We start from the raw sequence: 16,830 nt of genomic DNA on the forward strand, positions 1-16,830 counted from the left end.
GAGATGGCGGGCGCCTGTAGTCCCAGCTACTCGGGAGGCTGAGGCAGGAGAATGGCGTAAACCCGGGAGGCGGAGCTTGCAGTGAGCTGAGATCCGGCCACTGCACTCTAGCCTGGGCGACAGAGCAAGACTCCGTCTCAAAAAAAAAAAATAAAAATAAATAAATAAATAAATAAATAAATAAATAAATAAAGTGTATTAACTGGACTGTGTGTAATACAAAGAATAAATGCTTGTGATGAACAACTCATTTACTCTGATATGATAATTACATGTCATATGCCTGTATCAAAATAACCCAAATAAGCCATAAATATATTCACATACTATGTACCTACAGAAATTTTTAAAAATTTAAAATAAGAAAAATAATAAAAGTTTATATGGGAACAATATTCTTCAATTTATTTGCTGTTTAAAGACACTAGAAGAGAGAACTAGAAATATCATTCAACTATGTTCCTCGCCAGTATGAATTCGCTTGTGTATAGTAAGGGTTGAGGGCCGATGAAAAGCTTTGCCACATTGTTCACATTTGTAGAATTTCTCTCCAGTATGAATTATCTTATGTTTAGTAAGGGATGAAGACCAATTGAAGGCTTTGCCACATTCTTCACATGTGAAGGGTTTCTCTCCGGTATGAATTCTCCTATGTTTAGTAAGGGTTGAGGATAAGTTATAGGCTTTGCCACATTCTTTACATTTGTAGGGTTTCTCTCCAGAATGAATTTTCTTGTGTTCATTCAGGGCTGTGGACCGAGTAAAGGCTTTGCCGCATTCTTCACATTTGTAAAGCTTTTGTTCAGAATGAATGCTCCTGTGTATAATAAGGCCTGAGGACTGGTTAAAAGCTTTGCCACATTCTTTACATTTGTAGGGTTTCTCTCCAGTATGAATATTCTTATGTTCACTCAGGCTTGCGGACCATATGAAAGCTTTGCCACATTCTTCACATTTGTAGGGTTTCTCACCAGTATGAATTTTCTTGTGTTCATTCAGTGTTGTGGACCGTGTAAAGGCTTTGCCACATTCTTCACATTTGTAAGGTTTTTGTCCAGAATGAATTCTCTTGTGTAATATAAGGGTCGAGGATTGGTTGAAAGCTTTGCCACATTCTTCACATGGGTAGGGTTTCTCCCCAGTATGAATTCTCTTATGTTTAGCAAGGTGTGAGGACCGATAAAAGGCTTTGCCACATTCTTCACATGTGTAGGGTTTCTCTCCAGTATGAATTCTCTTATGTTTATTAAGGGATGAGGACCAAGTAAAGGCTTTGCCACATTCTTCACATTTGTAAAGTTTTTGTTCAGAATGAATGCTCCTGTGTATAATAAGACTTGAGGATTGGTTAAAGGCTTTGCCACATTTTTCACATGTGTAGGGTTTTTCTCCGGTATGAATATTTTTATGTTCATTCAGACTCCTGGACTGTCTAAAGGCTTTGCCACATTCTTCACATTTGTAGGGTTTCTCTCCAGTATGAATATTCTTATGTTCGTTCAGGCTTGTGGACCATCTAAAGGTTTTGCCACATTCTTTACATTTGTAGGGTTTCTCTCCAGTATGAATTTTCTTGTGTTCATTCAGTGTTGTGGACCTTGTAAAGGCTTTGCCACATTCTTCACATTTGTAGGGTTTCTCTCCAGTATGAATTTTCTTATGTTCATTCAGAACTGTGGACCGTCTAAAGGCTTTGCCACATTCTTCACATGTGTAGGGTTTCTCTCCAGTATGAATTCTCTTATGTTTAGTAAGTGATGTCGACCTATTAAAGGCTTTGCTGCATTTTTCACATTTGTAGGGTTTCTCTCCAGCATGAATTCCTGTATGTTGAATTAGGTGTGACATGTAAAATGATCTGCCACATTCTGTACATTTAAAGGGTTTGTCTCCAGTATGTCTTGTCTTATGTTTGTTTGAATTTGAAAGTTTACTAAAAACTTTAACACATGTATTACATTGAAATATTTTACTTTGGGTAGTTGACAAGCATTGATAAACTCCACTATTAACTCCTTTCTGCACCTTACACTCATTCACATGTTTACAGCCCTTTCTTAATTGTAAATTCTCATATCCACATTTCTCGTATCTTCTCAGTACAAGTTTTTGGAATGAATCTTCTATCCCCTGCACTGGTGAAAGGTCTTGGCTGAAAGGAGAACACATAGCTGAAAGAAATAAAAATAACAAATTATCCTACTAGATTCATATGAATATACTTTACAATATAGAAAATGTATACAAACTACATTAGTAAGATAGCATAACAAAATATCACAGGCCATAATTTCTTCACAGACATGTAACAAAAATATACTGACCAAAATGCCTTTCTGCAAAATCTGTAAATGAGTTAATTGTATGCAATGCCACAGGTAAGCACAATACTAAGAACCACATGGAACAGAAAGGAAAGTTTGTTACATTTACTCACCACAGCTTTCCTCCTCCCCAATATAGCATTGTGCCTATAGGAGTAAACTGTTAACTCCTGGCTTCTTACTTAGAAGAAAAATACTGATACACATATCCTTACTTCTGGCTTTTTGGGGTCTTTACAAAATCTGGTTTCTGTCTCCAACAACACAGAGAGCTGAGAGAAATGGTGCTATGGGTCAGCTAAGACCAAATGCAAATGTTTCAGGAGCAGGCTGCAGTGTTAAATACAGGGAATAGGTAGAAGAGTGATTAGAGACCATAAGAAGAAACATGAACAATCCCTTTTAACTGAAAAACAAACACAAAATTCCAGACAAGATACATCCTTAGAACATGTATGAGAGGCTCCCATTATCTCTGTCAAAGACAATTGGTTTCAGACCATGTCAGGACAAAGCAACACTGAAATGATTGTGACAAATACCTTTTTGTTAATGTTCAAATAACAAACGTTACAATATATACAAAATATCAGGGCAACATGGCCCAATTAAAAAATTTAAAACTTTTCAGAAAACCACCATAAAACAACGAAGATGCAGAAATTTAAAAAATTTAACCTGAATAATCCTCAATGAGCTAAAGGGGAACACATACAACTAAAATATAATAAGACAAATGAGATTATCGATGAAAATGTTAAAATATAAAAAAAAAAATTACAGAGGTGAAAAATACAAAACTAATGAGTGAGAAATTTCCAAAAGTAAAAGAAGGATGTAAAAAATGAAGACGCTCAATGAACTTCAACTAGGATACATACACACAGATTTATAAAAAGGCACATATATAAGCAAAGTTTTCAGAAGTCAAAGACAGAGAATCTTAGGAGCTGCAAGACAAAAGTGATGTGTCATTTATAAGCGTGGTCTTAGATAACCAGCGAATCTGTCAACAAAATTTTTTTAGACAAGAGGGAATTGTGATATAGTTAAAATGCTGAAAGAAAGATAGCTTGTAAGTAGGAATAATATGACATACAAAACTGTCCTAAAAATGAAGAAAAAGTAGTGCTCTTTCAAGATAACCAAATGTTAAAAAGTATATTAGCACAACACCTGCCTTACAAAAGAAATGCTGAAGAAAGCATCTTCCACTGAAAATAGCATGATGCAAGAAAACAAAACATATGAAAATAAGTAACTTTTTGGGAAAGACATGAACATATACAAATGTAAGGTTCTGTACCATTATCATGATAGTGCAGAAAACATTTTAATTATTCTCTAAAATTTTAAAGACCATAAAAATGATCATAAACTTTTCATCACAATCTGTTAATAAAAATACAACATAAAAATATAATTAGTGACATTAGTAACAAAGTCGAGGGCAGATGTAATGAGGAAAAATTTTCAAAAGCAACTGAAATTACCAGTTTAAAATGTATTATTTTAACTTTAAGAAATTTTATGTAATTTCCAAGATACCACAAAGTACCTGTACAGATACATAAAAAAATAAGAAGTAAAAATCTATCAATACAAAAGTCAAAAGGATGCAAAGACAGAAAAAGAAAATAAGAAACAAAAATACAATAACCAAAACAATAAAATAACACGAATAAGCCTTTCCATTTCAGTAAATTATTTAAATATTTATGAAGTAAGCTTTCCATTGGAAATACATGCACCAAATAAATTTATTTAAGAAATCAATAAACAAGATACAACTTTCTTTCTCTCTCTCTCTCTCTCTCTCTCTCTCTCTCTCTTTCTTTCTTTCTTTCTTTCTTTCTTTCTTTTTGTTTTGAGACAGTCTCACTCTGTCAACCAGGCTGGAGTGCAGTGGCATGATCTCGGCTCACTGCAAGCTCCCCCTGCCGGGTTTATGCCATTCTCCCGCCTCCACCTCCCGAGTAGCTGGGACTACAGGCGCCTGCCACCACGCCCAGCTAATTTTGTTTTTGTATTTTTAGTAGAGACGGGGTTTCACCGTGTTAGCCAGGATGGTCTCGATCTCCTGACCTCGTGATCCACCTGCCTTGGCCTCCCAATGTGCTGGGATTACAGGTGTGAGCCACCGCGCCTGGCCACAACTTGCTTTTCTACAAGAGTCACTTGAGATCTAATGATTAAAGGAGACTGAAAAAGGCAAGAGGAAAGAAAAAACTTTATGCAAAGAACCAAATTGAAGAGGTCAAAATTATATTACCCAAAGTACATCTAAAGTAAAAAACTGTCCTATTTCATAAAACTTATTTTAACTAAAAGCTCATAAGAGACAAAGAAGAACATTATATTAGAAATGTTCATTTACTAGGAACCCCTGAAAAACGTGTGTATATACATATATTTGTGTGTGTGTCTTACATTAGGGTTCCAAATACATAAAGCAAATACTGACAGAAGTAACGCAAGACATAGAGAGCAATATAGTTATAGCAGGATATTTCAATACCTCAACTTCTGTAATGAATAATCAGAAAAGAATACTCATAAGGAAATAGAAGACTTCAAAGCAGTATAAAACAATTATGTCTAATAGAATTGTAGAGAACACTCTTAAACAAAAGCAGAATACATACCCTTCTGAATAGCTCATAAAATATTCTCCTTGATAGACCACCTGTTAGGCTACCAAAAAGTCTTAACAAATGTTTTAAAATAGAAACTTTATAGCTTACTTTTAATGACCAAACTGGAATGAGAGTAGAAACTAATTAAAAAAAGAAAACTGGCTGGGCGCGGTAACTCAGGCCTATAATCCAAGCACTTCGGGAGGCCAAGGCAAGCGGACCACTTGAGGTCAGGAGTTTGAGACTAGCCAGACCAACATGGAGAAACCCCATCTCTACTAAGAATACAAAATTAGCCAGGTGTGGTGGTGCACGCCTGTAATCCCAGCTACTCAGGAGGCTGAGGCAGGAGAATTACTTGAACCTGGGAGGCAGAGGTTGCGGTGAGCTGAAGATCACACTGAGATCACACCATTGCACTCCAGCCTGGGCAACAAGAATGAAACTCCATCACACACACATACACACACACACAAAAGGACATTTATAGAAATTAAACAACATAAACTTTAGCATGCTATTGTTCAAAGTTTCAAATAATATGAGATATCTAGACTGTTCAATGTAATCTACAGATTAAATGCAATCTGTCAAATTTTTAATTAAATTTTTGCAGAAACAGAAATAGCAACCCCCCAATTATAGAGAATTTCAAGGGACAATGAAGCACCCCACAATCTTCAAAAAGAGAAACAAATGCACCACAGTTCATGATATCAAAACATATACAAAGTTAAAGAACTAAAAAAATCTGGTATGGGCATACAGGTGAACAGCTATATCAATAAAATAAAAAATCCAGCAAAAATACACACTCACACACATACGGTCACATGAAGAGTAATTTCTACCCTCATAATTATTGTAGCATTGTTACTGAAAGCAAATAAATGAAAGCAATGCAAATTTCTCTCACCAAATAAATAAAAAATATTACAATATTACTCCAGCTTGTAAAAAGCAAAAAGTATCATAATGAGGAAAGAGAGAGACCCTCTCATATTGTTTTATACTCAGTATATGTTTTAAGAAAAAACAAGGAAGTAAAACCAAAGACAGGCAGCCTGACGCCAGACCCAAAATCAGGCCTGGGCCTGCCTGGCCTACACCCAGTAGTTAAAAATCAACTCATAACTTAGAAACCGATGTTATTCATAGATTTCAGACATTGTATAGAAGAACATTGTGAAACTCCCTGCCCTGTTCGGTTTCACTCTGACCACCGGTGCATGCAGCCCCTGTCACGTATCCCCTGCTTACTCAAATCAATCACGACCCTTTTATGTAAAATCTTTAGTGTTGTGAGCCCTTAAAAGTGACAGAAATTGTGCACTCAGGGAGCTTGGATTTTAAGGCAGTAGCTTGCCGATGCTCCCAGCTGAATAAAGCCCTTCCTTTTACAACTCCGTATCTGAGAGGTTTTGCCTGTGGCTCATCCTGCTACAATAACAAGTATAATAAAGATAAATCTTGATGACATTGTGCAACATGAAGTCAACCATGAAGAGAAACTGTATGAATCAACTCACATGAGACACCTAAAGCAGTTTGACTCTAAAACAGAAAACCGAATTATTTTTGTAAAGGGCCAGAAAACAGAAAAGGTAGTTACTTGTTTAATGAGTACTAAGTGCTAGCTTTGCAAAATAAACATATGCTAAAGATATAGTAACAATATCAATATAATATGACTAAGCTGAATATTAAAAAATATTTAAGATTATAAAGTTTACATGTTGACAATCAAAAATAATATCTAAAACAGATACAGTGATAAGACGGTTTTTGAAATTATCTTCAAATCACAAAAGTGTTTCTCTGACACACAGAAAAACATAGATTTATAAATAAATGGAGGGTAAAAGTAGAAGAATTTCAATGACTACTCACCTAGGCAGGGTAAAATCACCATTGCATACAAACAGAACAAGTATACAACTCATAATAAGGAACAATATACATACAGATAAACAGAGACTCTTATAGTGGAAACAGACACATCACTGACCTATATTTGATTTGTGCCCCACACTTAGTGTACACAGTGAAATATTGTCATACGCAATTATAATATAAAATGAAAACATCCTAAGTTTTCTGCTATTGCAGCCATAAAAAAGAATGAGTTCACGTCCTTTGCAGGGACATGCATGAAGCTGGAAACCATCATTCTCAGCAAACAAACACAGGAACAGAAAATCAAACACCACATGTTCTCATTCATAAGTGGGAGTTGAACAATGAGAACACACGGACACAGGGAGGGAACATCACACACAGTGGCCTGTTGAGGGGTGGGGGGCAACAGGAGGGAGAGCATTAGGACAAATACCTAATAAGTGCAGGGCTTAAAACCTAGATGATGGGTTGATAGGTGCAGCAAACCACCATGGCAAATGTATACTTATGTAACAAACCTGCATGTTCTGCACATGTATCCCAGAACTTAAAAGTAAAATTGTCAGGCCTCTGAGCCCAAGCCTGAACATATACATCCAGATGGCCTGAGGCAACTGAAGAAATCACAAAAGAAGTAAAAATGGCTGGTTCCTGCCTTAAGTGATGACACTACCTGGAGAAATTCCTTCTCCTGGCTCAGAAGCTCCCCGACAGAGCACCTTGTGACCCCGCCCCTACTCACCAGAAAACAACCCCTTTGACTGTAATTTTCCATTACCTACCCAAACCTGTAAAATTGCCCCACCCCTATCTCCCTTTGCTGACTCTCTTTTCGGACTCAGCCCGCCTGCACCCAGGTGATTAAAAAGCTTTATTGCTCACACAAAGCCCTTTGGTGGTCTCTTTACACAGATGCGCATGACAAAAATAACAAAATGAAAAATAAAGTTTTCCCTTTCCTGTCCAGTATGATATGAGCCATTGACTTGTCACATACGGCCTTTATTGTGTTGAGGGTATATACCATCTATATCTAATTTGTTGAGTTTTTTAAGTCACCAAGACATGTCCAGGCTGGGTGCGGTGGCTCACGCCTGTAATCCCAGCACTATGGGGGGCCGAGACGGGCGGATCACCTGGGGTCAGGAGTTCGAGACCAGCCTAAACATGGAGAAACCCCATCTCTACTAAAAATACAAAATTAGCTGGGTGGTGTATGCCTGTAATCCCAGCTACTCCGGAGGCTGAGGCAGGAGAACTGCTTGAACCTGGGACACGGTGGTTGCAGTGAGCTGAGATCACGCCATTGCACTCCAGCCTGGGCAACAAGAGTTAAACTCTGTCTCAAAAAAAAAAAAAACACGTTCAATTTTGCCCAAAGCTGCTTCCGTATCCACATCATCCACACTAAAAAATAAAGATGTCTAGCAGGAAACTTAAAAAGGTGAACATTCTAAACTGAAAATTAGAAAACATTGGTAAGAAACTGAAAAAGACATGAAAATTTGAAAAAATATTTCTTTGCTCATGAATTGAAATAATATTAAAAGTGTGGCTATACTACCCAAGGTGACCTACAGGATCAATAAAATCTCTATCAAAATACCAATGGCTTTTTTCAAAGAAATGAAAAAAAAAACTAGCTTAAAATTTATAGGGAACAACCAAAGACCCCCAAATAGCCAAAGTAATCCTGAGCAAAACAAACAAACAAACAAACAACAACAACAAAACCAAAGCTGGAGATATTGCACTAACTGACTCCAAAATATACTATAAAGCTATAATAAGCAAGACAGCAAAATATTGGCATAAAAACAGAGAGATCAAAGTATCCAGTAAGCCCAGTAACAAATTCATGAACCTACAGCCCAGTGATTTTTAACAAAGATGTCCAGAACACACAGCTGGAAAAAGACAGTCTTTTCAATAAATGGAACTAGAAATATTAGTTATCCACATGATAAAGCAGGACTTTAAATAGATATTTATACATGCATGTTCATTGTTATTTACAAAAGACAATTCCTAGAAACAACACAAATGTCCCTTTAGAGATCAGTATCAGATTTTTAAAATGTTACATATACATACAATTAAATATTATTTCATTTTAAAACAAAGATATTCTGACACATCTTACAAAACAAAAGCTTAGAACATTACCTTAAAATGAGAGTCAAACAGAAACAGACATTATGTAATTACACTGAGAATTATAAAATTATAGAGAGTAAGTAAAATGGTGTTCTTCAGGAGCTGAAGAGAGAAAAAAAGGGCAGCTTATTGTTTAGGGTATTAAATTTTACTTTTGTAAGGTAAAATTCATAGAGATCCATTGCAAAATAAAGTAAATGTACTTAACACCACTAGACCGTATACTTGAAAGTATTGGCCAGGGGCGGTGGCTCATGCCTGTAATCCCAGCACTTTGGGAGGCCGAGGCAAGTGGATCATCTGAGGTCGCCTGTAGTCCCAGCTACTCAGGGGGCTGAGGCAGGAGAATGGCGTGAACTTGGGAGGCAGAGAGTGCAGTGAGATGGCGCCACTGCACTCCAGCCTGGGTAACAGAGGGAGACTCTGCCTCAATAAATAAATAAATAAATAAATAAATAAATAAATAAAATAAAATAAAATAAAATAATTGAGGACAACCTACATGAAAAAAATTCCCCAGTAAAATGGAGTTGAAAAAAATAGAAACTTTTTACCTATAAAATATTGAATGTAATATAGATGTATCATAAAAACAGAAGAATCCAAGACTGAGGAAGGTTGTATTGAGAGGGCATGCCCTTGAGTGGCATGAGTATGCTTGCCCATCATAGTTCCAGCTACAGAATAAAAAATATGTCCAATTCTCATTGTAGAATTAGCTGTAGAACATTTGGTTTTGTTTCTGCCACTAGCACCATTTGCCAAGACACCTAGAAGAATTCATAATGTCCTGTGTCTCAGGTGAAAAGTCTGTTGGTTCTGTCTGTGATCTCTGAATTAGCCTAAAATCCTCCCCTTGCACAAGTCAGTCATGGTGTGGAAGAAATCCCAAACACACAGGGACCCACAGAGAGAAACTTCCATTTGGGCCCTTGGATGTAGGTTTGCCAGTATTTATTTGATGATGGATCCTGATGTGGCACTATAACCTGGCTCCAAGTCCATGCAACCAAAGTCCAGGAGCAGTTTTTCCCAACCTGGGACCTGCCAAAAAAGACACCTGTATGTGCCACTGTAGGCATGGTGGTTAACTTTATTCCCACTGTGAATTGGGAAACAGCCCTATAACCCAGCTCCAGTCTCTGTCACCTAGAGTCTGGGAGAAGTACTGCCCCCCCCAGGAATCTAGAGGGAGAAATGCCATGAGCCCAGAAACAAACCCCAAGACTTTGGTTCCAGCTATGTATCCTGAAGCAGCCCTAAGAATGAGTTTCACACCTTCTCAGCTGTGTTCAAGGGTCAGTACTACTCATCTAGGAACCTGTCCAATGACCAGGTTAGAGCATTTTGAAACATCCAGCAAGAACCACACATCAGGAACCACACCTGCTCACATTTATTGTATCAGCACCCCCATCTGCACATATAACTGGAGATTTTTTTTCTCAGTGCCGGTCATATTGATAAAGTTCCTGAAGAAAGTCTAGTCTTCCCAGAAAATAGAATCTGATGGCCTGATAACAGGTCTGCCAAACATGAACTTCACTGCAGACACAGTAGTAGTTATGTGCCTGGCTCCAAAGGATTTAATTGCAATCTCAGCGGAAATATCATCAGCCCAGAGATCAAACAGAAGTATTTACCTCCCAACAAGTCTATAATGACTGAAAGAGATATTTGCTCCTTCAGATGCAAGGACTTCAAAACAAGGCTTCATGGATAATAAAGGATCAGGTAAACATAACACCACCAAAAGAAACTGAAAATTTTCCAGTAACCACTTACGACAAAACACAGATCTAAAAAATGGCTAAGAATTCAAAATAATTATCTTAAAGAATCTCAATGAGATGAAAAAAACACTAATTTTTTTTGAAAGAATGCATGAACAAAATTACAATTATAGCAAAGAAAGAGAACCAAATGGATATGCTGGAGCTGAAGAACGCAAAACATAACAAAAAGTTTTTAACGGGAGACAGACAGTTATACAGAAAAAAAAATCAGCAAAGTTAAAATTAAGTCATTTGAAAGTTCCTAATTAAAAAAAAAGAATGAAAGAGTGAATAAAGCATTTGGGCCACATACTGCATAATAAACTGTAAAAATGTACATATTTTAGCATGTTTAGGGTAAAGAGAGAAAAATCTTAAAAATTTGTTTAAATATATGTCTTAAATTTTTCCAATCTTAGAAGGAATACATTCAGTTTTATGAAGCTTAAAATGTCTATAGCAAAAGGAACTAATAAAAACTGCCGAGAACACATAATTAAACTGCCAAAATTCAAAGACAAAGAGAAATTCCTAAAAGAAAATAAATTTTTCTCATACAAGGGAACCCTGTAAGGTTATCAGCAGATGGCTCAGCAGAAACCATGCAAGCCAGACAGGTGTGAGATCATATATTTAAAGTGAAGATGGAAAGAGAAAAAGAAAAAACTTTGACAACGAAGAAGACTATACCTGACAAAACTGTTCTTTAGAAATGAAATAGCAATCAAGATATTCTCAGATTAAACAAACAAGCTGAGGAAATGTGTAATCATTTGACCTTACAGGAAACGCTAATAAGAATTTTTCAATTTGTAATGGACTCCTAATTTACAACAAGAAAACATATAAAAGTATAAATCTTACTGGAAAATATATATACATATAGTCAAATGTAGATGGTTATAGAACTGTAATTATGGTACATAAGTCACTTTTAACTCTGGTACTAAGTTACAAAAAAAGTATTAAAATACATAACCTTGATAATTTGTTAGTGGGTATACAATATAAAAAATTGTATGACATAAATAATGTGTTGTAAGGAGTACAACTGTTTGGTTTTTCTACATACAGAAGTTAACTCTTGCTTGTGGCCAGGAGGTCAAAACCAGCCTGGCTCGATATAGCTCGATATACCTGTCTCTAAAATAAATACATAAAATAAAATACAGATTTCAGAAAGTTATTTACTTAAAACAAGTGGCTGGGTCTGATGGCTCATGCTGGTAATCCCAGCACTTTGGGAGGCCAAAGTAGGTGAATCGTTTGAGCCTAGAAGTTCAAGACCAGCCTAAGCAACATGGCAAAACCCTGTCTCTACAAAAAATACTAACAAAATTAGCCGGACATGGGGGCATGTACTTGTAATCCTAGCTACTCAGGAGGCTGTGATGGGAGAATTGCTTGAGCCTGGGGAGGTAAAGGCTGCACTGAGCTGTGAATGCACCATTGCACTACAGCCCGGGATAAAGCAAGACCCTATCTGTATAAAACAGAAAGTTAAATTGTTATCTTAAACTAGACTTCATAACTATGAGATGTTTTATGTAAGTCTCTTGGAAATTAAAAAACAAAAAACAACACTGTAGTAGATACGTACAAAAGAAAAAGAATGAAAGCATCCAACAACGAAAACAAAACAAAACTCAAGAAAATATAGGGGAAGACAGCATGTAAGAACTACAAAACAGAAACTACTAAATGGTCAGAAAACAATGAACAAAATGGCAGTAATAAGTTCTTACCAATCAGTAATTCTTTTAAATATATAAAGATTTAATTATCCAATGAAAACACATTGCTATGGTTTGAGAGTCCTCTCCAAAATTCATGTTAAAATTTAACTGCCATTGTGGGAATGAGGCCCTTAAGAAGTTATTAGGTCATGAGTGCTCTACTCTCATGAAAGGATTGGTATCAGTATTTCCACAGTGGGTTAGTCACCATGAGAGTGAGTCTATTATCAAAGTGAGCTCTGGTGCACACACATTCTGTCATCCTCAAGCCTTTGGTCATGTTGTGATGTGGAAGTATGATTCTCATCAGATGGGAATGGCATGCTCTTGGACTTCTTGGCATCCAGGATTGTGTGCTAAGCAAACTTTTATTCTTTATAAATTACCAACTCTAGGATATTGTTATTGAAGCAAAAAATAAAGCATTCACAAAATGTCTGAATAGATTAATAAAATCAACAATATGCTGCACACAAGAGACTTAGAGTTAAGGACACACATATGTTAATGGTTCAAGGATGAAAAAGAATATTCCATGTTAATAATAACTAAAAGAGTGTATCTTTCAGACTCTCAGACAAAAGAGATTTTTAGGAAAAAAAAATCTGTCACTACAAAAAGAACTTTACTATATGGTAATAAAAGGCTAATTTGTCAAAATAATATAACAATTAAAAATATATACATACCCAATATAGGAGCACATAAATATATTGTAAAAGGAAAATAAATTTTGGGGCCTCCAAATCACTAAGCTAAAGGGAAAAGTCAAGCTAGGAACTGCTTAGTGCCAACCTACCTCCCATTCTATTCACTCACCTCTCTGCCACTGACACAGATGTGTATCTGACTGCCTCCTTTGGAGAGGCTAATCAGAAACTCAAAAGAATACAATCATTTGTCTCTTATCTACCTACGACCTGGAAGCCCCCTCCTCACTTTGAGTCTTCCCACCTTTGCTTCAAGTTGTCCCACCTTTCCAGACTGAATCAATGTACTTCTTACATATATTGTCTGCTGTCTTATGTCTCCTTAAAATGTATAAAATTAAGTTGTTCCCCGGCCACCTGGGGCACATGTCTCCAGGACTTCCTGTCACAGGTGTGTGTGTCCTTGACCTTGGCAAAATAAACTTTCTAAATTAACTGAGACCTGTTTCAAAAATATGAACATATATTAACAGATGTAGAAAAACAGACAAATATGATAATACTAGGGGACTTTATTGCCCTACTTAATACAACACATCATTCAGACAGAAAGAAAATAATGTACTTGCATAGTACTAAAGAACTACACCTAAAAGACATATATAGATAACCTTTCACCCAACAGTATACTTATATTCTTCTCAAACACACATGGAACATTCTCCAGGATACATCATAAATCTGGCGAGCCTCAACATTCCAGTCTTCAAGTGATCCTCCTGCCTCAGCCCCAGCTGGGACTACAGGTGTGCACCACCTTGCCAAGCTAATTTTTTAAAAAATTTTTGGTAGACATAAGATTTCACCATATTGCCCAGGCTGGTGTTGAACCCCTGAGCTCAAGCGATCTGCCCTCTGTGGCCTCCCAAAGTGTTAGGACTACAGGCGTGAATCACAGCACCCGATCTGATATCTTTATTCTAACACCAAATATATGGAGTTTGCTGAACACCAACCAATCTTCCATCACCAAATGGGTGTCCAACAACTCAATTCTGACAACACCAGGGTCAGTATAGACCCCACCGGCTCACAGCTCAGTCCCACAATACTGCTTCCACTCCACATGCCAGTCACAAGCCCCAGGGACCCATCTATACTTCAGAGCAACTGCCTATAAATCCTGGGCTTCCATAACTCCCTCCCTCAATTAAAGGATTTGATAAAACCACTCACAGAACTTAACAAAAACACTTTACCTATTTTTACCAGATTATTAATGCTGGGTACAATTCAGTAAAAGAAAGGGAAAAAATATATAGGACAAAACAAAGTGAGGGAAAAGAGGAGGTAGGTTAGTGAATCTTAGTAGTTTTGACTATGGTCTCTCCAATCCTTTGTGCCCTATAAAAAAAGCTTACAGCTAACAAATAACCTTTTCATTGACTTTGATGATGCTCCCTATTTAGGTATCTCAAATTCACAGACTCTAAATTCTCATTTTTCCCTCATAAACAAATAATTTTGTCTCCAGTGTTCGCAACAGAATACTGGTTAACCAAACTTTACTTAAGTTTCTCTCCTTTACCCAGGCCCCTGGACTCTGCTCCACCTTCAGTCTGAGATAGCATACGACCCCTCTTCATGTCCCTCCCAAGAACAGGTTGATGTCAGGGTGAAACATTCTCTGATCCCGAATCTGATTTTGCCATTCTCCATTCTGCCCTCTCCCTCACACCTTCTTTCTAATCTTGTTTGCTCCTCCACATGACAAATAGCCCTTTTCTGCCTCATTTTGGAGATGCTTGCACATCTTATGCTTGGTGCTTTCCCCAATGCAATATTCCTTAGAATAAAGTCACTTCTTACCTCATTGAAATTTATTTGACAGTATCTAGGAAGAGCCCCATGATAATAACAATTATACCCTCTCAGAGGGCATCACAAACAACCTCCTATCCCAACTCTCACTGAATCTACCTATGGATTCTTAGCTTTCCAGGGTTCTGCAGCTTCTCAGTATAAAGGCTCCTTCCATGTCTAATTTGAGCCAGGCTGGGACACCTGCAGGAAAGGTTCCCCACTAAGTAACAACTGGGCTATTGATTACCTCCTTTGACAGTGTCAAGATTGGCCTTACCCTGCAGTTAACGGGCTTAGGTCTGATTCCCAGTCAAGGTTATTACCTTCGTTTTCTACAAAAGGAACTCAGTGTTTGAAGAATCCAGCAGAATTCTTCAAACTCAGTGCTGATGTTTACAGGAGAAATGGAAATTGGAAGGCACTTACATTTCATACTTCAACGAGAAAAGGCAAAATATCAATTTCAGACAGCAAACATGTCATTTAGGTATTATTTCCATAGTAACAAATAATTAAGCAATCATTCATGAGCACTTCCAGGAATGTCAAGTCCTAGTCCATAGAATTTGACATTAAACTCAAACATGCAGGTAACAGGATACAGAGTAGACTTATCCACTGTCACAAATTCTCCACCATGCAGTAAAAAAGAAACTGATGTTTTGGCAAATCTCTATAAATCACCAATTTATCTACCACAATTTCTTGTGGAAATGTATTCACTTTTCTGCAGCCATAAAAGAAGAGAAATTTTTCCTACTTCTTTTCACCTAGTAATATTTTTATAACTAAGCCCTGAGATTCTGTGTGAAATAACTCCCAAACAGAAACTTACTATCCATGGTCAGGGAAAAAAAATTAAAGTAAGAATTTTTGACAAATAAAATATATCACTATTTTTAAAAAAATTCGTATTTTTATGCCTCTTTGACAATATTTTCCTATTTTTCAAGCTCTACCAATAGAATGCAGTGTGCAGTTAATAAAAATGAAAGCTGAAATAAGTAAATAATCTTTTCAAGATGACAAACCCAGGGAGTGGCAGTACTGGCTGAAATGGTATGTCTGACTTAAGTGGCAAGTTAGGCCATCCTATGATATAGATCCTCCCACCCCCATCCTGCTCATTGAAATCCTCAATGACCACCCTCCCAAGGGCCTCTGCACTGTGTGCCTGTGTGCCTGGAGTACATTTTTCGTTTTGCAGGTCCTTGTATCACCTTGCTAGAATGAACATTCAATGTTGTTGGGGATATTTTTTCTCCCTTCACTATTCTGAAAAAATTCAGATGGTAGGAATTATTTCTGCCTTTCCCATCAATATCAGCATTCCATTGGCTGACCAGCAATGTGTCTCTAAAACATGGAAACTGGATTTGGAGAAATAAAATCTCAATGCCACAAGGATTTGGTTTTTTGGATGGAAAGTAAACAAGATGAGTGCTCTCAGCATCAGGGCACTCAGCTGCTCCCCTGAGGCTCCACCCTAAACCTCAGGCTGTCCACCATGAGGAGATGATGTAGTAGCTGTTATTCCCTAGACATTCCAAGAGACATGGCCACCATAGGCATCTGTGGTCTTTCCAGACAGTTCTGAAATCTAGGACCAGGAAAAGACAATAGGATGGATGAGGACGAATTACCTTCTAAAGTTGGGAACCTAAATCCAAGCACATTCTGATAAGGTGTCTGCACCTGAAAAAAGATGCATGTTTTCACCACTGTTATTCAACATAGTACTGGAAGTGCCAGCCAGAGCAATTTGACAAGAGAACAAAAAAATAAAGGGC

At 37.1% G+C, this 16,830-nt stretch overlaps 1 protein-coding gene across 2 annotated transcripts in view; it reads right to left on the reverse strand.

Annotated features, from left to right (window-relative positions):
- Window positions 1-378: 378 nt before the first annotated feature.
- Window positions 379-16,830, reverse strand: part of LOC119618786 (uncharacterized) — a 35,068-nt gene continuing 18,616 nt past the window's right edge. For both annotated transcript variants that reach the window (XM_073012609.1, XM_073012610.1), the window contains one exon: window positions 379-2,171. In XM_073012609.1, coding sequence (XP_072868710.1) covers window positions 451-2,171 — 1,721 coding nt within the window. In that variant the 3' untranslated portion in view covers window positions 379-450. The remainder of the gene's footprint in view (window positions 2,172-16,830) is intronic.

Source organism: Chlorocebus sabaeus, chromosome 27 (genome assembly GCF_047675955.1).
Source record: "Chlorocebus sabaeus isolate Y175 chromosome 27, mChlSab1.0.hap1, whole genome shotgun sequence".
NCBI classification, from domain to species: domain Eukaryota; kingdom Metazoa; phylum Chordata; class Mammalia; order Primates; family Cercopithecidae; genus Chlorocebus; species Chlorocebus sabaeus.